Raw genomic sequence first — 22,968 nt, forward strand, 5'->3', positions numbered from 1 at the left:
TCGCAGTTTATCTCTGAACTGTTCCAAACATGCCCATACTTTGCAATAGGGGATTAATGATCTGAAGCAGAAATGAATACACTATTTTGTTTTTCTGAGGCAGTTGTAAGGGGCATCCAGCAACCAAGAATGAATAAGGGTAGAAGCTTGGAGCCTCCCTGGTCAGTTCAGCTCAGTAACACAGCAGCCATTGCTCATTTACCCCCTAAACTATCAGAATAACAGGAATAGGCCATTCAACCCCTCAATCCTGTTCTGTCACTTAATTAGATCGAGGACTGAGTCTAAGCGTGATGTGCCTGTGTTAGTTGTGTAAGCCTCAGATCCCAGCTCTTTTGGAGGAAGGAGTTACAGATTTCCAGTGCCCTCTGTGCAAAGAAATGCTCTCTCCCATTAACTCTCTGAACGTTGCAGCCCTGTTTTTAAGGTTTTACTGACACTGTTTCTGGACTCTTTCGCCAGAGGAAATAGTTTCCTTCCAGCTCTCAATGAAATCCTTTAATCATCTTAAATGTTTCACTGGATCACCCCTCAGTCACCCTTAATATTCATGGCAATGCAAGTCTAGTCTACGCAACTTGAGGTTCAACCTTTTTAAACCCAGTCTGGATTCAATGAACAATGATGTGTTGATATATTAGATTTTGAGTTGTTGACACATAGTTCAAGGGTCAATAACAAAGTGACACACATTTAAAGTGAAAGACTGGAGGTTTAGAGGAGACTAGAGGAAAACTCTTTCACTCAGAGGGTTGTGGGGTAGAGTTGAATAAATCCAACAAAGAACTCAGAAGAACCTTCTTCACCCAGAAAGCAGTTGGAATGTGGCTGTAACACCAGGTAGAGAGGTTAATGCAGTTAGTAAGTGTATATTTACAGTGTAACACAGGAAGAAAAAACATAGAAACTAAGAGGAGGAGAAGGCTATTTGGTCGCTTTCTTGTGATTGAATGGGTAGCCTCCTTGTTCCTGATACAGAAGTTCTGGGTTGAAGTCTTAACTTGGGACTCAACGGCCAAGGAAGGTGCATTCATAATGCAGCCACCAGGCTATGAGTTAATCTGTAGAGTCTTTGAACATACTTTAATGGCAGGTGTCAAAACTGGAGGAGAAAGTGGAGCCTCGCCCACCACTATCAATAGCTTCAGACTGCATGCAAAAGGTGCCACAGCAACTCAAACACCTTGATAAATGTAGGGAGTGGGGTCAATCGGATGGACGGCCAAACCAGATCAGGTTGGTGTCAAAGGCATTGGGTTTGTAGTTATTTTAATGAGGTCAGCCAGGCAGACCGCATAGAATATGAGATCCCTTATTGGGGCTGTTAACCTGGTCTAATCAGGGAGGCCTGGCTGACAGATATAAATAGGAGTGTCAGAGGTTCTGTTCACTCTGAGAGCTGGCTCTGAGGAAGCTGGACCAGTGTCAAGTGCTATGCACATGTAAATGAAGGGTGACTTAGTGATGGGATACTGGCCTCTGTGGAGTTATTTTAGCATTCTACCCCGTTTCAGCTCAGATGGATTCAGGACCTGCCTCCTTGCCTGACTTATGGCATAATGGGTCAGACCTCCTCCTTTGGGCAGAGTCATAGAGTCATACAGCTCAGAAACAGACCCTTCAGTCCAACTGATCCATGCAGACCAGTTATCCAAATCTGACCTAGGCTCATTTGCCAGCACTTGGTCCACATCCCTCTAAATTCTTCCTGTTCATTTAACTATCCAAATGCCTGTTGTAATTGTATCCACCTCCACTACTTACTCTGGCAACTCGTTCCATACACGCACTGCCCTCAACATGAAAAAGTTACCCCTCAGGTCCCTTTTAAATCTTTCCTCTCTCACCTTAAACCTATGCCGTCTAAGTTTGGACTCCTTCAACCTGGGGAAAAAACATTGGCTACTTACCTTATCCATCACTCTACTGATTTTATAAATTTGCATATGGTCACCATTCTGCCTTCTATGCTCCAAGGAAAAAAAGCCCCCAGCCTATTCAGCCCCTCCCTATAATTCGAACCTTCCAGTCCTGGCAACATCTGTGTAAATCTTATCTGCACTCTCTCAAGTTTACCAACATCCTTTCTACAGAAGGGCTTCCAGAAACTGTATACAGTATTCTAAAAGTGGCCTCACCAACGTCCTGTACAGCTGCAACATAATGTCCCAACTCCTGTACTCAGTGTGTTCTGACCAATGAAGGCAAATGTACCAAATGCCTTCATCACCACCCTGTCTATCTGGAACTCCACTTCCAAGGAACCATACACTTCTTTGTTCAGCGGCACTCCCCTACCATTAACTGTGTAAGTTCTAGAGAAATGAAGGAGAAAATTTAAGGGGAAGCAATATAAACACATGAGAGAAACAGAACGGAAACATTAGATGAATTGGGTCAGGAAGTAGTTTGCGTGGAGTATAAACACTTGAGGGGCTGAGTGGCCTGCTTCAGTGCTGTCAGTTCTTTTTTTGATCAAAGTAAAATCTAAAGACAAAACCACGCATTAGAAGACTTTAATATGCCAGACAATCATTGTAAGTTGCTGCATTGAGGAATTGTGCCAGTTTCACAACTTAGTCTAACTTTTTCAGTGAAGCAATGGGGGAGACTCACACTGCAGCAGCGAGAGCAATTTAATCTGTCCCATCGAGTGACTCATGGTGCTTTTGTTGCATGATCCTGCTCCACCCACTAAACCTCCCAGCACGACGACATGGGCGCTATAAAAATTCATTTCAATGGACTTTCCCCTTTAAAGCTGGATTCAAACATCACTCACATCACTGAAGCTCACACAGGGAAACAAGTGAGAGAGACAGAGAGAGAGAGAGAGAAAGAGACCAACAGAGACAATGAAAGCGAGACTGAGACTGTGAGGGGAGAGAAGGGGACTGAGCTCGCGTGAATCCTAGGAAGACCAAAACATCAGCGTGCCTCTGTGGTCACAGCTCTTTCTCAAGCGAGCCTGACAATATATTACAGCGTGTGTCTGATGTTATAGGGGAGCTGTGCAGCTGATCTATACCGACACCCACAGCTCGATGCAGACATTGAAGCGGTGAAAGAAATTTATGGAGAAAATTCTGTCTCTGTCAGGTGAGTGTTTAATGTTCTGATTTTCAAGTATTGCAGAACTGATCATTTTTACTACGCTTTATTTCTCAGCCTGACATTTTCGTTCTAATTTTATGAGAATCTTTAGGGAATAAAAGCTAAAGACTCTTGTGGTTTTTGAAGGAAAACCTTACTTAGGTCTTTTTAGCTTAATTGTTTTCCCCCCTCATCCTTTGCTTCTATGCTTCAGACCATTTGCTGGAAGGATGGAGTGGCTCAAGATATATATCCTCTCACGGCTCTGTAACAGCTGCTTTCCAATTAGTATTGCAGTATGGGACTGGGCCTGCAAGATCTCCGTCTGTTCAAAGATGGATCACTCTACACCTACACAGGGTTTAACCTGACTGAGGAGCCTGAATAGCAGTGAAAACTTGGATACTAACTTAGACCTGTCCCATCAAAACAGACGCCCAAACCCACAGCGCTCAGTCACACAAGTGGCACTTCATTCAAAGTTGTCTATTTCGATTAAGTTATTGATGTTTGATGGCATTTGCTTTATGACCCCATATGGTGAGATGCCAAACCTATGGTCCGTCATTACAGTATGTGAACATACTTATAAAAGTTATCTATCAAATGTATTTTGCGCTTGACTAGTCTGAACCGCTTTAACGATAACGTTGTACAACAGGGCTGCGTGTTACTGGTATTAAGTATGTGCTAAAGAAAAGTCATTCAGTTAAAACCTCATAGTTTGCCATCCTTCAATATGGCACGAGAGGAAGCCATTGGGCCCATCGATTCCATGCCTGCTTCATTTTCAAGCAATCCAGTCAGACCCACTGCTGTGTTCATCCAGATCTGCACCTTGTTGACTCAGATTTTCCAGCATCTGCAGTTCCTACTATCTCTGATACAGTCCCATTCTCCCCCTCTGTCCCGATAACCCTGCGATTTCAGTTCGAATTTACTCTACTTGACTCCTCTTTTGACACTCACTTCCATTGACTGATGGGTGGTACAATGGCTCAGTGATTGGCATTGTTGTCTCACAGTGCAAAAATCCTGGGTTTGATTCTAGCCTTGAGTGACTGACTGTGTGGAGTTTCTATGTTCTCCCTTTGTCCGCGTGGGTTTTCATTGAGTGCTCCTGTTTCCTCTCATAGTCCAAGGATGTGCAGGTTAGGTGGATTAACCACGCTAATTTGCCCCATAATGTCCAAGGATGTTGAGGTTATGAGGATCAGCCATAGGGATAGGATAGGGGCTGGTTTTGAGTGGGATGCTCTTCAGAAGCTCGGCGCGGTCTCAATGGGCTGAATGGCCTCTTTCTGTACTGTAAGGTTTCAATGACTTCAAAGGCCTCCTTTGAACCTTAATCCTGACCTTTGCCCCCTCTTGTAATTCCTTCTTCGGACTGTGTAACTCACTGGCTTAGGGCTGTGGAAAAATACCTGTAAACATCATGCTGTGCTGAGTGCATTATGCAGGTGAGACCTCTATGTTCCCGTAAACACTGTGCAAAAGAACCCAACAAAATGGTATCATCTGCAAAGTCAATTTGCAGATTTTTCTGCAGACTACATTTAAGTAATATTTAGCTCCTCAATTCTTCTTGCCAAAGTGCATACCCTCACATTTCCCCACAGTATATTTGATCTGCCACATTTTTGCCCATTCACTTAAGCTGTGCCCCTAAAGACTTTTTATGGCATCCATACCACTTGCCTTCCCTCTAATTTCAACCATTTCTGGTCTGAGAGGGAAATGTGAAGCAAAAAATCCGAGCACTGATTATGAAGATGTTACAGAGTCAGTTGAAGGGCCAGCACTGTGGGTGAGGCCTCTTGTGTATCTATTAAGAAACGTGAAATAAATGTATTTACTTTTCAAGATTGAGCCTAAGGTGTGGTGTGGACATCCTTCCCTATGTGGTTTCAGTAGCCTAGACTAATGCCAGAAAGAAAAATTGGTGGTAACGAATCTGCCAAGCCATTCCCATTCATATCCAACATTATGATAATAAATAACAGCAGCAAGAGCAAACCTCCATTAAAGCTGAATTAAAGTTACATCCGTGACTCTCCGTATTGTTCTTTCAGCCTGATATATTGACTTCTGAAAGAAAAATGTTGTTTATTTCATAAAAGCCCCCAAGAAAAAAAGACTACATTTTGTCGCTGTGACTATAGTTTTACTTGGATATCCTAGTTGTTTCATTCCTTGACCTACTAACACTCATTCTTGTCAGGCTTATTATTTAAGTCATTCTTGGGAATTGAGTGTTGCTGTCAAGGCCAATACTTATTTTCTATAATAAGAAGATGCTGGAGATGTGAAACAAAAGCAGAAAGTACTGGAGAAGCTTGGCACATTGGCTCAGTGGTTAGCCCTGCTGCCTCACGGTGCCAGGGACTTGGGTTCAATTCCACCCTTGGGTAACTGTCTGTGTGGAGTTTGCACATTCTCCCTGTGTCTGGTTGGGTTTCCCCTGCGTGCTCTGGTTTCTTCCCAAGGATGTGTAGGTTAGGTGGAGTGGCCATGCTAAATTGCCCATAATGTACAGGTTAAGTGGATTAACCATGGGAAATGCAGGTTTGCAGGATGGCTCGGGTCTGGAGGTGTGGTGTGACTTGATGGGCCAAATGGCCTGCTTCCACACTGTAGGGGTTCTAGTTTAAGTGACAATTTTCGAGAGTTCCAAGCTGGGAATTTTGAAGGACACTGAAAGACGGCAGGTATTTGCCCTGGAGGTTCTGTCAGCGTTCTGTTGAGGAGGTTGGGTGGTCAAGTTGTGGAGTTCTCTCCTACAAAAAAACAATGGATGTTAGTTCAGTTAATACATTTTGAAGCTGAGATTTTTGCCGGACCAGTGTCCAAAAGGATATGGAGCCAAAATGAATGGAGTGTTAAGAGAGACATTAGTCGTGATGTTATTGAACAACAGGTCAGGCTTGAGATGCTGAATGACTTACTCCTGTTCCAATGTTCCTAGTACGTGTTTTGTGCATCATAACTGAATGGACCTAAAACATTGATTTTTCTGACGAGCTGCCATTTATTTCTTTAAAATATTTCTTCCTGCAGGGAGTATGGGACGATTGATGATGTGGATGTGGACCTGCACATTAATATGAGCTTTCTTGACGTAAGTGCTGAATCTAGAGTCAATTGCTGCACAGTCTTCCTTTTGCTTTGTATAGTCTTCATTTATAGCCATAAAGAGCAATAAGTAAAAGCCCAAAATGGGTAGGGAAAATTTCTGAAAGCAGAATGTAATCCCGCTGGACCACGTTAAAACTGTTGCATTTAGAGAACACATGTTGGAGGTGTTGTAACTACTGCCTGTATCACTTTCTCTACCAAACTGTAACATACTACTGCATGCAATTCATTCACTTGTGGCTATACTAACAGAAAACTGTAGGTTATACAATAAAAGCTCTCCGTTATGGAGTGTGTCACTTAAAAGATAACAGTTGAAAACCTATCCTTGATTGTTGTTTTCCTAAATTTAATAGCCTGCCACTTCCATAAGTCAGGAATCATGGATTTACAAGTCTGTGGACAATATAATGTGCTGAGTCCAGTTGATTCTCAAAATGAGGCCAATCAAATCATGGGGTTAGAGGGACAGTCCATTTTGAGCAAAGCTAAACTGTAACTGTTTAACATCATGTGGAGACGCCAGTGTTAGACTGGACTGGATAAAGTCAGAAATCACACGACATCAGGTTATTGTTCAACTGGTTTATTTAAAATCACAAGCTTTTTGAGCGCTGCTGCTTCATCAGGTGAAGGTTAAACATCACAATTATGATCCAGCATGCATGGATTGTAAATGATAGGCAACAGAGAGATGTGGTGAATTGTTCTCAATTGAAAGACGGTAATTTTTTTTAGGATCTGTTTGCTGACAGAAGCATCTGCTGACACTAAAACAACCACACATGAGCACAATATCAGGACAGTTATTCAACATGAAAAGAAAAAAATTTTTACTTTGTTTTACACTTTACTTACCTAATCACTTGTAAAACAATACTATCACAATGTGCTGGTTTATTAAAATACTCTAATTGATATGTTGTTTTTACTGTAAGATTCGCTGATTATTTCCATTGTGCCCATTTTTGAAATTTAGCATAAAAGTTTTCCTTGGCTTTATAGTTTACTTCTGTGACCTGATAGACTGTTTCATTAAAATATTGTCCTTAATTACTACTTGTAAATATTTGTCATTATATTTATAAGAGATATCATTGATAATGTGATTGTAATTGAGTGTATTTAGGATGGAAACAAAACCATAAGTTGCTGGAAAAGCTCAGCAGGTCTGGCAGCATATGTGAAGAGAAATCAGAGTTGACGTTTCGGGTCCAGTGACCCTTCCTCAGAACAGGAAGTTCAGTGATAGTAGGAACTGCAGATGCTGGAGAATCCGAGACAACAAGGTGCAGGGCTGGATGAACACAGCAGGCCAAGCAGCATCATAGGAGCAGAGAGGCTGACGTTTCGGGCCTAGACCCTTCATCAGAAAAGAAAGTTCAGTGATTTCTCTTCACAGATGCTGCCAGACCAGCTGAGAATTTCCAGCAACTTCAGTTTTTGTTTCTGATTTACAACATCTGCAGTTGTTTCAGTTTTTGTCCAGTATTTAGGATAGAAATAGGTTTTTGATGAGTAAAGGGATTAAGGGTTATGGGGAGAAGGCAGAAGAATGGTGCTGAGAAACATATCAGCCATGATTGAATGGTGGAGCAGACTCAATGGACTGAATGGCCTAATTCTGCTTTTATATCTTGGTGCTCATGTGTACACTCCTTGGTGTCAGCAAGTGTGGCCTATTTTTGAAAGAAGCTGCATTCGCAAATTGTTTACAGGTTTCCTTGGTTGAAGCACATTGCAGATTATTTTGCGTAGCATGCACACATACTCACAAAGGGCTATAGCAAACCTTAGCATCTTTAATTAGATAGAAATCTATAATGTATCATTTTAAAGAATGAACACGAGGTGCCATCAACCTTCAGGGCAACAGACCAAAAGCTCAAAGGTAGGATTAGCTTTTTCTAATTTGGCGTGGAAATTATTTTTGTTTTTATTATTCATTCATGGGACATGGGTGTCATTGGTTGGGCCAGTATTTATTGCCCATCCCGAGTTGCCCTTGAGAATGTGGTGGTGACCTGCCTTCTTGAACTGCTGCAATTGACCCACAATGCCCTTAGGGAGGGAATTCCAAGATTTTGATCCTACAACACTGAAGGATCAGTGATACATTTCCACATCAGGATGGTGAGTACCTCGGAGGGGAACTTGCAAGTAGTGGTGTTCCCATATGCCTGCTGCTGTTGCCCTTCCAGGTGGAAGTGGGCATAAGTTTGGAACATACCGTCTAAGGAACTTTGGTGAATTTCTGCAGTGCATCTTGTAGATAGTACACACTGCTGTTACTGAGCGTCTGTGGTGGAAGGAGTGGATGTGGTGCCAATCAAGCGGGTTACTTTGAATATGATGGGCCAAATAGCTTCCTCCTACTTTCTGGCATTGCTGAGGGACTGTGCAACAACTCCTCTTTTCCACTTGGTCACATGGGGTAACTGGTGGCGTAGTAGCAATATGATTGGCCTAGTAATCCACAGTTCCAGGCTCATGTTCTGAGGGCGTGGGGTTCAATGTCAGAAATTTAAAATTTGGATAAAAATCTATTCTAATAACAACCCCTGTATATTGCTGTAAAAACATATCTGGTTCACTAGCGCCCTTTAAAGGTAAGGAAATTGCCCATCCTTACTTGGCCTGGCCTATAAGTGACTCCAGACCCACAGCAATATGGTTTACTCAGTGTTAGGGTTTGGCAATAAAAGCTGGCCCGTAATACCTGCATCCCATGACCAAATTAAAGAAAACTCATTCAACCAGTCAAGTGTTTGGGGATCACATACATTGGCACCTTTGTGAGCAACATCCAGAGCGAAGATGATCAAGTGGTCAACAGAGAGATTTAGGAGTTCAGGTACATAGTTCTTTGAAAGTTACGTCACTGGTAGACAGGGTGGTAAAGAAGGCATTTAGCACACTTGAGATAACAAGGTGTAGAGCTGGATGAACACAGCAGGCCAAGCAGCATCATAGGAGCAGGAAGGCTGACGTTTCGGGCCTAGACCCTGCTGTGTTCATCCAGCTCTACACCTTGTTATCTCAGATTTTCCAGCATCTGCAGTTCCTACTATCTCTGATACAATTTTAACCCCACTGCGAGGATGAAGGGTCTAGGCCCGAAACATCAGCCTTCCTGCTCCTACAATGCTGCTTGGCCTGCTGTGTTCATCCAGCTCTACACCTTGTTATCTCAAATTCTCCACCATCTGCAGTTCCTACTATCTCTGATACAAGCTTAGCACACTTGACTTCATTGCTCAAACCTTTGAGTATAGCCATGGGAAGTGTAGGGTTACAGGGATTGGGTAGGGGGGAGGAGTCTGGGTGGGATGTTCTTTGGAAAATCAGTGTGGACTTATTGGGCCTGAATGTTCTGTTTCCACCCTGAAGGATATCTATGATAGGCGTTGGGGTGTCATGTTAAGGTTGTCCAGGATGTTAGTGAGGCTGTTTTTGGAGTACTGCATACAGTTCTGGTCGTCCTGGTATAGAAAGGATATTATTATATTGAAGGATGTTCAAAAAAGATTTACTAGGATGTTGAGGGTTTGAGTCATAAACTGAGACTTCTTTTACTGGAGCGTAGGAGGCTGAGGGGTGACCTTATGGAGGTTTATAAGATGTCAAAGGAGATAAATAAGGTGAATAACAAAGATCTTTTCCCCAGATTGGGGAATTCAAAACGAGGGGGCATATTTTTAAGGTGAGAGGAGAAATATTTAAAAGGGACCTGAAGGAGAACTTTTTCACACAAAGTGATGTGTGTGTGGAATGAACTGCCAGAGGAAGTCGTGAATACAGATGAAGTTACAACATTTAAAAGACATTTGGACATGTACGTGAATAGGATAGGATTTAGTGGGTTATGGGCCAAACACAGGCAAGTGGGGCTAGTTTAGTTTAGGAAACTTGATCAGCACGGACAAGTTGGACTGAAGGGTCTGTTTCCATGCTGTTTGACTCAATGACTCGAGAAGTGACCATCACTGAAATATATTTATTGTGACAGCTAGTTCCCAGGGAAAACAAACAATTGGAGTGAACAAAGTGGGGTTAGTAATGCAACTATAAATAACATACTGTTAATGAAAGGAACAATTTCAATTCTACACAATCAGAAGTTTGGTTAGGAGAGGCTGAGATTTTATTTTGTTCCTGTCCATTGCAAGACGTCAGCCTGAATGGTTAGTTTGGTTTGGATTGAATGATGCATCATTTCTTGCGTACAGGCTTTGTGACAGTTATAATCATTCAAGTAGAAATTAGTGCTCTGTGGCCGTTTATTCATGAGTCGATAGCTCACTCGATCTGGTGGAGCAATTGAGGTAGGAACAGAGAGGATAGAATGCAAGTGGGAACGGGAGATGAATTGTGCCATATGTTGCATTAGTTTAAGCTGCTGCTGGTCTGACAACAGATGCTTTATCTCCAACCAGGTCATACACCTAACCAGGGCCAACCAGCTCCAGCTGAGAGGAAGAAGAAACATTTTTCTTCTAAAATAAAACACAGAAATCCATTACTCAATGAAACTTCAAGGCAGATCCCAAGGCTTATATTTTCACATCTAATAATTGCATGGTCTCGCCTAACTTGTGTCCTACTGGTTGGGGAGTCACTGTATGTATCTTCATTTTGGAAGATTACTGTCATTTGCTTACTTCAATGAAGCTAACACTGCCTCAGGGCTTTACCTTTTGGCTGATATTTAATTCATCTGTGCTGACTTGTTGTTTCAAGAATCATTCAGACACTGGTTGGATTTACTGAAGTTTAATTTCATTTGTGAGCTAACCAGCAGAAAAAGAGATTTAAGTTGCTTCTGGGCAACTGTGAGCAATAGGGAGAGGCTGAATAGGCTGTGGCTATTATCTCTGGAACATCGGAGGCTGAGGGATGACCTTGTAGAGGTTTACAAAATCATGAGGGGTATGGATAGGGTGAACAACCAAGATCTTTTCCTAGGGGTAGGGGAGTCCAAAACTACAGGACATGGGTTTAAGGTGAGAGGGTGAAAGATTTTAAAGGCATCTAAGGGGCAACTTTTTCACACAGAGGGTGGTGTATGTTTAGAATGAGCTGCCAGAGGACGTGTTGGAGGCTGGTACAATTACAACATTTAAAAGGTATCTGGATAGGTATATGAATAGGAAGGGTTTAGAGGGATATGGGCCAAATGCTGACAAATGGGACTAGATTAATTTAGGGTATCGAGTTGGCAGGGAGGAATTGGACCAAAGGGTCAGTTTCTGGACTACATTTCTATGGCTCTAAGTTAAGAAAGGTTGGTGCATTATCTCTTTGATAGAAGCTGCAATGAGTCAGAAAAATTCCATAGAAAACCTACACAGTAAATATCCAGATAATTCACAAACGACTATCATCGGCTACCCGTTGTCCACCCATCTTGCGTGTAAAAATCAGCAGAAATTTAAGCTTCCTAGGTTGCAGTATGCCATTGCAACTTTTTATTCATTACTTGTTCATGGGATGTGGGCACTGCTGGCTAACCACCACTTCTTGCCCATCTCTAATTGCCCAGAAGGCAGGTAAGAGTAAACCACATTGTGGGTCTGGAGTCACAGGTAGGCCAAACCAGGTAAGGATGGCAGATTTCCTTCCCTAAAGGGAACCAGATGGGTTTTCCCCTGACAATCATCAATGGATTCATGGTCATCATTTGACCCCATATTTTTATTGAGTTCAAATTCCACCATCTGCCATGGCAAGATTTGAACCCAGGTCTCCAGATTATTCCCTGGATCACTGGATTAACAGTTTACCAATAATACCACTGGACTGTCACCTCTCCATCTATTGCATGTGGAAAGAAGCCATGGGATACACAGGGTCTGACATCAAAGGAAAGTGATCTTTCCAGCAGCATTTACATTCCAACTCCCAAACAGCAAATCAAAATACCACACACTGCAACAGACTGAACATCAGTTAGCTCCAATGAAGATTTTGTGTGGCTAACAAAAAAGATTCAATTCATTTCTAATTTGTTTTCAGGATGGCAACACCAATACTGAATGCTCATCAATTGTCCTTGCTGCCTACTATCTAGTGTTGGTGTCAATGCTTTTCTTTGTAGAAGTTTGATGCAACTGAATTGCTTGCTAGCAAGGGTAAGACCAACGTCACATTTATGGCCGGCATGTGGTTCAGTGGTTAGCTCTACCGCCTCAGAGCACCAAGGGCCCTGGTTTGATTCCAGCCTTGGGTGACTGTCTTTGTGGAGTTTGCATTTTCTCCCTGTGTCTGTGTGTGTTTCCTCTGGGCGCTCTGGTTTCCTCTCACAGTCCAAAGATGTGCAGGTTAGGTGGACTGGCCATGCCAAATTACCCTGTAGTGTATCTAGGGATGTGCAGGCTAGTTGGATTAGTCATGGGAAATGTGGGGTGACAGGGATAGGGTGAGATGATCTTTGGAGGGTTGGTGCACACTTGATGGGCTGAATGGCCTCTATTTGCACTGTAGGGATTCTATGAATCTACAATGGTTGTGGGCGTGAAGACAGGTGTAGGTCAGACCAGGTAATGATGACAGATTTCCTCCCATGATGTAAATTCGTGAATCAGATGGGATTTACAACACAACAGCAGTTTGATTACTCATAATAATCAGAATTTTAATCTAGAGCTATTATTTTAATTTAAGTCCTATGGTAGGATTTGAATGAACATTTCTCGAGCTATGGGTCCAAGCCTCTAATGAGTAGTTACAGTAACTTTATATGGTACAGTCACCTACTATTGCCCATCAGCAATTAACATGCATTAAATATGTAATGGTTGGATAGTGTTGAAAATGGGAATGTTGAAAAAACTGCAAGTAATTTGCTTTGATTTTGTTTATTACTGTCACATGTACCAAGATACAGTGAAAAGTGTAGTCTTACATGATTTACAGGCAGATTGCCCTATACAAGTGCATTAGGGTAACAGAACACAGTGTGGGATACAATGTTACAGCTGCCAAGAAGGTGCAGAGACAGATCAACATTAACATTAAAGAGGTCCATTCAAAAGTCTGATAACAGAGGGGAGGAAACTGTCCTTGAATCTGTTCCTATGTGTATACAAACTTTTATATCTACTGCCCGATGGAAGAGGGTGCATTAGAGTATAACTGCAGTGGGAGGGGGTCTTTGATTATGTTGGTTGCTTTCCCAATGCAGTGGGAAGTGTAGATGGAGTCAATGGATGGAAGGCAGGTTTGCACGATGGACTGGGCTGTGTTCACAACCCTCTGCAGTTTTCTTGCGGTCTTTGGGAAGAGCAGTTGTCATATCAAGCTGTGATGCATCCAGATAGGATGATTTCTATGATGCATTTCTAAAAATGGATGAGACCTTGTGTATATGCTGAATTTCCTTAGCCTCCTGAGGAAGTAGAGGCATTTTCTAGACCCATTGTGCCAACGTGGATGGACGAGGACAGATTGTTGGTGATCATGACTCCCAAGAACTTGATGTTCTCGGCCATCTCCACCTCAGCACCATTGTTGTAGTTAAGGACATGCCCTCCACTTTGCTTCCTGAAGTCAAAGACCTGCTCTTTCAATTATCTGACATTGATGGATAGATTGTTATCTTTACACCACGCTGTTAAGCAGTCTATCTCCTTCCTGTACTCCATCTCGTTGTTGTCTGAGTTCTGACCTATAACAGATTATTTTCAATAAGACATTAGAAAAATTTCAAGTGCCCAGGCCAGGATTCATTTTAGTTTTATCAAAGCCCCGTGTTAATACAATAGAAAAGGAAGTGCACATTAACATGAATAGAGTGAAAAAGTGAGCTGTGAAGGAAGAAGTCAAAAATAAAGGCAGCCCTGATGTGAACTTGACAATGGCACTTACTTCAGGCAGTGCAAGTTGTATATTCAGCAGTCAGTGTTAGCATAACCTTTATTTCCAGATTCAATGGAGATTAGATCAGAAGCCGTAGAACCAAAAAAAACAATTATCACACAGGCACCTGGCCCACCAGGGTGTCCCCTCTTACCTAATCCTAAACGGCAAGACTTCAACTTGTCTACATTTATTGAACAATACAGGAGTAGTTTCCAAGGAACAGAGAAGAAAGGCCAAAAGGCTTGATACTCTTCCAACAACAAAATTCAGCAGCAGTGAGATTTTCTTCCAACTGCTTCAGCCATTTATAGATTAACTACCTGAGCAGAGTTTTTGATGCAATACCTTTTCTACATCTCAATGGATGGACCTGGTGTCTTGGGTCTAAGGATCTTTATGTGGTACATACTTTATATTTTTAGGTTGCTAAGCAACATTGTCCATTAAGATCTACCTAAGTGCAGGCATTTTGCTCGATTTCAGTTACAAAATAGTTCCTGGTAGTTTCAGGATCAGATATTAAGCTAGAACTAATTGACTGTAACTGTGTCCACAGAGCAGAGCTTTGTTGTGAGTAATCAATTGTAATTTGTTAACAGGAAGAGATAGCAACAGCCTGGAAGGTGGCAAGGATTGAGCCCATGGTACTCAGGCTGAGATTTTCTCTGTCTCAGTACCTGGATGGACCTGGTAAGTAATGACTGTGAATTTCATTAAAGTTTCTTCTTGAAATTTTCCCCAGTGAATTCCATACTTGACTTATCAACTTTTTTTTCTATTCACTTACGGGACGTGGACATCTCTGGCTGGAGCCAGCATTTATTGTCCATCCCTAATTGGCCAGAGGGTAGTTAAGAGTCAACCACATTGTAGGCCAGGCCAGGTAAGGGTGTCAGTTTCCTGCCCTAAAGGGCATCAGTAAACAAGCTGGGTTTTTTCCTGACAGTTGACTCCATTAGACCCTTAATTCTGGTTGTTAACTCAGTAGTTAGCACTGCTGCCTTACAGCACCAGGGACCTGGATTCAATTCCAGCCCTGGTGTAGGGATTGTCTGTATGGATTTTGTCTCCGTTTCTGTATAGGTTTCCTCCCGCAGTCCAAAGATGTGTACATTAGGTGGATTGGCCATGGTAAATCGCCCACAGTGTCCTGGTCTGTGCAGGTTAGCCATGGGAAATGTAGGGTTACAGGGACAGGTGTGAGTCTGGTTGGAATGATCTTTGAAGAGTCAGTGTGGATTTGTTGGGCTGAATGGCTTGTATCCATGCTGTAGAGATTCAATTGATTCTAGCTGCCGTTGTGGGATTTGAAGCCAGGTCCCCAGAACTTTAGCTGAACTTCTGGATTAATAGTCTCACAATAATACCACTAGGCTATTGCCTCACAGGCAAATCTCTGAAACCAATAGTGCACAGAGGACAGCCATTCTGTGGGAAGATGGTGATGTAGTAGTAATGTGAGTACCCTATAATATCACCAAAGGCTTAGGTTAACAGGCGTGGGTTCAAATCCCATTACAGTAACTGGTCGAATTTCAATTCAGATTAATTAATCTGGAATATTAAACTAGTCTCAATAATGGTAACCATGGCATCTATCATTTTTTTTAATTTCAAAAAAACACTTTACTCATAAAAAATCTTTATACATACGTAGATAATACAGTGTGGAGCTGGAGGAACACAGCAGGTCAGGCAGTATCAGAGGAACAGAAAAGCTGACGTTTCGGGTCGGGACCCTTCTTCAGAATCGGCAGTTCTTACTATCTCTTTATATATACGTAGTCCAGTTTGGTTCTGTACAGTAGCCTATCAAGGAAACAAACAAACACTGGAGTTTGACACTATCCAAACAAACCAAAGGCATCTCTTACTTGAACCAGACTATATTTATGTGCTTTTGAGGCACGACGAGGTTCCGATAACTGAACGGGCCCCTATTTAACTTTGGCAGAAAGATCTCAGACAGTGGTCTTTCCTCATTGCACCTTGGCAGTAGCTGCCCCAAGCTTCAGTGCATTCCTCAGCATGTAGTCCGATCGAACATTTCATTTTTTTTTACATTTCAAAAATATACTTTATTCATAAAAAATATCTTTGTATATATAACTAGTCACAAACACAGTTCTGTGAAGGAAAAAACAGAGTTAACGTTTCAGGTCCAGTGACCCATTCTGAGGAAGGGTCACCGGATCCAAAAGGTTAACTCTGTTTTTTCCTTCACAGATGCTGTCAGACCTGCCGAGCTATTCCAGCCACTTTGTTTTTGTTCCTGATTTATAGCATCCACAGTTCTTTCGGCTTTTACAAACACAGTTCTGTTTGTACATTTGCACATCAAGGAAACAAATCTCTAACATCAGAGTTTGACTCTTTCCAAAACAAAACCAAAGACCTTTCTATACATACAATGCTAACATATATGTTTGAGACACTGGGAGGATCCAGTAACTGAACAAACCCCATTTATCTTCAGCAAGAAGACCACACATAGTGGGGCCTCACTCATGTGCTTTATGGAAAGGAATGCTCCCATCTTGAGTTGGTCTGGTCCACATGTGCCTTCAGGTCAATGTTACTGTTTAACACATTGCTGCCTTCTATAATGGATGATTTCAAGGTAAATTTGGGATGGACAACAAATGCTGGTCTTGCTAGCAACCGCCACATTTTACGGTAGAATTAAGATATAACTTGATAAGGCATAAATAATGCAAATCAGCAGCAATTAGTTTCTCTCTGTCTCCATCCTTTGCAGAAGATAATACGTTGTCAAGTAAATTATATGTTGCTAATTATAAGACCTGTTTTAGGCATTATCTATTGAGCTATCAAGGGCTGATTCATTTCTTAGGTAAAATATCTTTTCAATAGGTGCATAAATATATTCCAGTAACTTACATTTATAAAGCATTTTTTGCCATGTAAAATGATCGCAAGTTGTTCCACAGATGTGCCATTCACTGCAGAACTATTCACCATTTTAACATATTGCAGGTATTGAGGGGATTATTTAGTTAATGCCCATTGCTCTACACCTGTCAGTTGTATGGAATCAAACATTGACCATGTGACTGAAACTTTGCTGAGATTGGTGTGTGACTGGCATGGACTCCATGGGTCAAAGGGCCTTTTTCTGTGCCGTAGATCAGTGCTGCGTGACTCTATGACCATAAAAGAACGCAGCTTCCTTTACCATTCTCTTCACAAAGACACATTCTGAGCAAGAAACTATTGCAATCTTAAACTCCAAGTAATGTTATATATTCACAAGACCAAGTCTTTAAAGGTGACTGACCTTTTTTTCCAAGAAGGTTATTCTTTCATGGGATGTGGGTGTTGCTGGCAAGGTCAACATTTGTTGCCCGTCCCTAATTGCCCTTGAACTAGGTAGCTCACTCAATAATTTTAGAGGGTGGTTAACAGCCAACCGCTTCGCTATGGGTCTGGAGTCACAGGTAGGTCAGACTGGGTAAAGGTGGCAGACTTCCCTCCCTGATAGGGAACTGATGAACATTTCAAGGTCACCATTACAGAGAATAGCTTTCAATTCCAGTTCGATTAATTAATTATACTTGTATTCCACAAGCTGCTATGGCGAGCTTTGAGCCCATATACGCAGGATATTTAATCTAGGCCCCTATATTACTAGCCATAGGTCAGCATTTATTGCCTCAAAGCTAATCCTGTTTCTTTCCCTCAGATGATCTGTTAAATATTTTCCAGGATTTCCTGCTGTCATTTCAGAACTCTACTATTGTTGACTCAAACTAAAATCCTATGCATTCAAGTTCTCATTGTGAACCAGACCCTGTTACCCATGCTGATACTCCGGTACAGTACTGATGGCTGATCTGTCTCTTAGATATGATATTAATTGGAGAGCTTCTCTCTCTAGTCAAATAATATGGAGCACTGATAATGTGGTGTTAATTAAAGGGGACAGGAGAGTTCCACTGGTGTTTTGGCCAATATTTCCTCCTCAACAAAAAAAGAGTAGCCACTCATAACTGGTTGTGAGATCTTGCTGTGCACAAAATGGCCACCTCATTCCCTTCATTTTCCAATTAATTCACTTTTGTTAGGTTCTTTGAAGAGCCTTGGAGTGAGAATGTTCTTTGGAGGAGTAAACCTTGCTTCTTCCCATTTTTCAGTTTTTCAATATTCAATTCAGGTGCATTTAAAGAGTGTTGATGCAAAGTTGATTGTATCTGTTTGACCCAGTAGTCATTGTCATGAGACTTCACAGTGATGCTATTTTAATTGCCCAACAGAGCCATCGGTAGATGTTTTCCAGCCATCCAACAAAGAGGGATTTGGTCTTGGACTTCAGCTGAAGAAGTGAGTACAAGTTTCCAAAATAATTTCACGAAAATCAGTGATCATTGCTTTGTGGGATCTTGCTGTGTGCAACTGCTTTTGCATGCCCTTATTTGAAACAGTGACAACACTTCATTGGTTGTATAACATTTTGTAATATCCCGAGACTGTTAAAAATATTAGCTAAATGCAAGACATTCTCTTTATAACATAATGTTATCTTTTAAAATCATGATTACAAGTAATTGCATAGGAATTATATGTGTAGCTATATAAGTGCATCTCTCAAAAGAGAATCAAAAACTTGCAAATTATCTGCATTTTCTTTAAGTGTCAAACTGATCTATAAAAACATTGCTATCATATTGTCATTAATTCCAACCTTCTATTTATAAATCAGCATAACTTGCATCTCACCAAGCATGACTGTAAGAGATCAGGCAGTGCATGTAAAACATATGCACAATACAAAGTAAGGTCAATTTTATGGCTCCCAAACAGCTGATTTGAACAGGAGGGGTCATGTAAAATAAATTGATTGGTAGCCCATTGTCTTCCTGTCACATGCCTTGAGGGGCCTCCAATATAGCAAGGGGTAGGTAAGGCTTTGGTGGCAGCCAGCACAATTTTAATCCTATTGAAATCCTTGAATGGAAAATGAACCGCCACATAATGGCCTCATTCAATGTATCCTGCAATTTTCCTGTCCATGAGAGAAGACAAGCACAAAGGGCGTAGTGTGGTAGCTTGACATTATTATGAGTCCAGCTGAAGTTAATATTGTACAAGCCAGATCCCAGATTGAAGTCTGAGTTGTTAGACCTTGAGTTTGTATTTTTTTTGTATAAGAATCATTCATAAGAGTCTGCTAGCGCACTTTTAATGCAAAGAATAAAATCTTTATTGTTAAAGAAAATACATGACTCTATTTCACAAGATAAAAATGTTTGGGGGGAGGTTCCACTAAAGACACTAGAAAAATGATTGAAACTCACACTATCTTTAAAAATGCTCACAACCTAGTGACTTTCGACCACAATGTCCACACCAAGGCTTCTTGCTCAGGCTGGAACAATTACAACTGGTTTCCTTTTTATGAACTTCTGTGCATTCACTAGATGCTTTTTCTTCAGTGATATCTCTCCCTAAGACACTTACAATGAAACTAAATTCAGTATTATTTCAACTTCAGAGCAACGATATGAGTTCCTTAAACTCAGCTTCTAGCAGTAATGCAGGACTGATGCAGCACCTCACCTACACACACCCCTACAATCCCTCACACACCCACTCCACACTCCCCATGCACATGCCTTTTCCTGTCTTTTTGTGTGTCCTTGAATTTCTTTTACTAGGCAACGACACAGTTTCTTTATCTACCTCTTTTCCCCCTGAATTATTGATCCCTCCCTCAAAGGTTTACTTCAAAAGTTGTAAAACTTCATTAAAATGCACGTAACCAGACTTCAGACTGAGTGGGTAGGTGGAGATAGAACCCAGAGAGAGACAATGACAGTCAGTCAAATGTTTCAGTTCCCAAAAGCCAACCCTACAAAACAAAATTTAGAGAAGGAGCTAAAACCATTTCACAAATGTTTGGCAAATAAATCAAAGTTCAAAACAAAATCCTGAAATTTCCTTTGACTTTCTTGTGGCGCTTTGCTGGAACTCCACTAGAACCCAGTGCAAAACCCATTTGGCAAACAAATCAAGTGTTGTTTTCTCCTAAATTGCTTGCAACAGCTTCGAGCTCATTAATCTTTAATCCTTGGAGGCTCCAGGACAACCTTTGAAGGTTGGTTACCCTGCGATAGTTTTTTTAAAACTTCTGGTCAATATATGATTCCATTCGTAAAAGTAGGGGAGCGTTGCTGCAGCTGTACAAGGCATTAATGGGACCGTACCAGGAATATTGTGCACAATTTTGGTCCCCTTACTTAAGGAGGGATGCAACTGAAATGTAGATAATTCAGAGGAGGTTCACTAGTTTGAAGAGAGATTGAACAAATTTAGGCCTACACACTCATGAGCTTAGAAAAATGAGATCCAATTGAATTGAGGCAGGTAAGATGCTAAAGGGGATTGACAAAGGAGACAAAGAAAAGATGTTAAGGAGACAAAGTATACTAAGGAAAAAGAATAGCTTACAGTGAGGACCATAAGTTGGCGAAAGCACCAATGCTGCCAGATCTGTAGAGCTTTTCCAGCAATTTCTGTTTTTGTTTCAATTTCTCTTATTCCTGGTAACTTAAATGAGAAAGGAGAAATGTTGAAAAAAGAGTCTCACTGGACTGCTGCCACCAACCCAGCTCCCAAAACTAAAATGAGAAAGTAAAGATTTTTGGGACTAAAGTCTGGGTTTGACTTTTTCATGAGATTGACAATTATTTGAATGTATTTTGTAGATGTCCTGACCAAGGGATGATGGTGGGCCTGGCACAGCTGCTAAGGAAAGTGTTAGCTGTTTTTTGGGGATGGAGAAGAAGTGAGATGTTTGTGTGATGAGAATGGATGGGCAGCGTCCTTTGTTTGTTCTTTTCACAGAATCCTAGGAATGTTCACATCTCAACAGTGGAAGCACCTAAGCAATGATTTTCTGAAACGCCAACAAGAGAAAAGGCAGAGCTGGTTCAAATCGAGTAGTAGAGTGAAGAAATTTCGATCTGGGCTCAGCATCTTCTCATCAATCCCAAAGTAAGGGGCACCGGGGGGGGGGGGCTCTGTACAAAAATGATAGCATTAAGGAAAACCTTGTTTGACTCTCAGTAGAGAAGAGTCACCAGCTTTAATTGCATGTGTTCTTGGAAGTGTCATCACTTGGCTACCTGGTCAGTGAAATATCTGTCCTTTTTCCAACTCCCCAGATATTTTTAGGACTAATGTAGGAAAGTGTTTGAATAAAATGGACAAAAATAAAAATCAGGAGTTGTCAATAGATGTGAAGCTGGAAATGCACAGCAGGTCAGACAGCACCCGAGGAGCAGGGAAGTCAATGTTTCAGGCTGAAACCCTTCATCAGGACACTATCCTCTTGAAGGATTTGGCCGGAAATGTTGACTTTCCTGTTCCTCAGATGCTGTCTGACCTGCTGTGCATTTCCAGCTTCACATCTATGGGCAACTCCTGATTTTCTTTGTCTCTTTTATTCAAACACTTTACTACGTTAGTCCTATAGTCCGATAGTCATATCTATTCACTCTGGCTTCCGGCATCTATAGTCCTTACTGTCTCCAAATCAAGTGTTGTTTTCTCTAAAGTTGCTTGTGACAGCTTCTAGGGTCTTTATCTTTAATCCTCGGAGGCTTCAGGATAACCTTTGAAGGATTGCCACCCTCCGTTAGAATTCTTAAAAAATCTGGTCAATATACAATTCCATTCATTAAAATAGGGAAGTATTGTTGCAACTGTACAAGGCATTAGTGAGACCATACCTGGAGTATTGTGTACAATTTGGGTCACCTTACTTGAGGAGGGTTATAGTTGTATTGGAGGCAGTCAGAGGAGGTACATTAGATTGATTCCAGAGATGAGGGGCTTGTTTTCTGAAGAGACATTGTGCAAATTAGGCCAACACACTCTGGAATTTTGAAGAATGACATCTAACCTACTTGAGGTCTATAAGATGCGAAAGGGAATTGACAACAGAGACATAGAAAGGATGTTTCCTCATGTGGGGCAATCTAGAACAAGAAGTCATATTTTTAGGATAAAATAGAGATGAGGAGGAATTACTTCTCTCAATGGGTCATGAATCTGCAGAATTCATTATCTCAACATGTGGTGGATGCTGAGACAGATAGTAAATTTAAGGAGGAGATAGACAGATTTTTAATTAGTATAATGGTAAAGACTTATGGAGAATGGCCAGGAAAGTGGAGTTGAGGCTGAGATGAGATCAGCCATGTTTGTATCAAATGGCAGCACAGGCTAGAGGGGCTGAATTGCCTACTCTTGCTCCTAGTGCTTATACCCTTATGTTCTTTTGAATGTGGCATCTCTTAAGGAGCAATTTATGCCAACCTACTATTCAGGAGTGGCATGACTTCTTTATCTCACCCAGACTTTTGCTGCAAGGTATAAAATCATTAGTAGAGCTTTAAGTCCACCCTCACAATGGTTGAGGGGTAGAAAAGGGTTCCATCACTCCTGAACCAGATGCCTTTATTACCCTCGAGGTGCCCTGTTACAGAGTGACGTTGGAAGCAATTTACAATGGTGCCACCTTGCTGCTGTCTCAACCAAACTGAGAGACGGAATAAAGAATGAGAGGTAAAGATGATACTTTACCAAATGGTGGTTCAAATATCAGGTTCACTTCTAAGTTTATGGCAACAGCTATTTTGCGTCTTTTACGCATTGCTGTGGCCAAAAGAAATAACTCGTACATGCAAAAGAGTCTGAGTGACAAAGTGAAGATCAAATTTAACATAGACAATGTAATAATTTTTAAATTGTTCTCTTTCATACTTAAATGCCATTATTAGTTTTCCTTTCAACTTAGGCCAAGATTTCAGAGGGAAAAGAATACAAATATTAGTTAGTAAGGAAATTAGCAATGCA

At 41.4% G+C, this 22,968-nt stretch overlaps 1 protein-coding gene across 1 annotated transcript in view; it reads left to right on the forward strand.

Annotated features, from left to right (window-relative positions):
* Nucleotides 1–22,968, forward strand: part of LOC109932275 (protein mono-ADP-ribosyltransferase PARP6) — a 123,005-nt gene that overhangs the window by 52,402 nt on the left and 47,635 nt on the right. The window contains exons 5-9 of the mRNA XM_048617040.1: nucleotides 3,005–3,099; nucleotides 6,151–6,211; nucleotides 14,688–14,778; nucleotides 18,363–18,429; nucleotides 20,953–21,102. Coding sequence (XP_048472997.1) covers nucleotides 3,005–3,099; nucleotides 6,151–6,211; nucleotides 14,688–14,778; nucleotides 18,363–18,429; nucleotides 20,953–21,102 — 464 coding nt within the window. The remainder of the gene's footprint in view (nucleotides 1–3,004; nucleotides 3,100–6,150; nucleotides 6,212–14,687; nucleotides 14,779–18,362; nucleotides 18,430–20,952; nucleotides 21,103–22,968) is intronic.

Source organism: Rhincodon typus, chromosome 36, assembly GCF_021869965.1.
Source record: "Rhincodon typus isolate 14 chromosome 36, sRhiTyp1.1, whole genome shotgun sequence".
Taxonomy (NCBI): Eukaryota; Metazoa; Chordata; class Chondrichthyes; order Orectolobiformes; family Rhincodontidae; genus Rhincodon; species Rhincodon typus.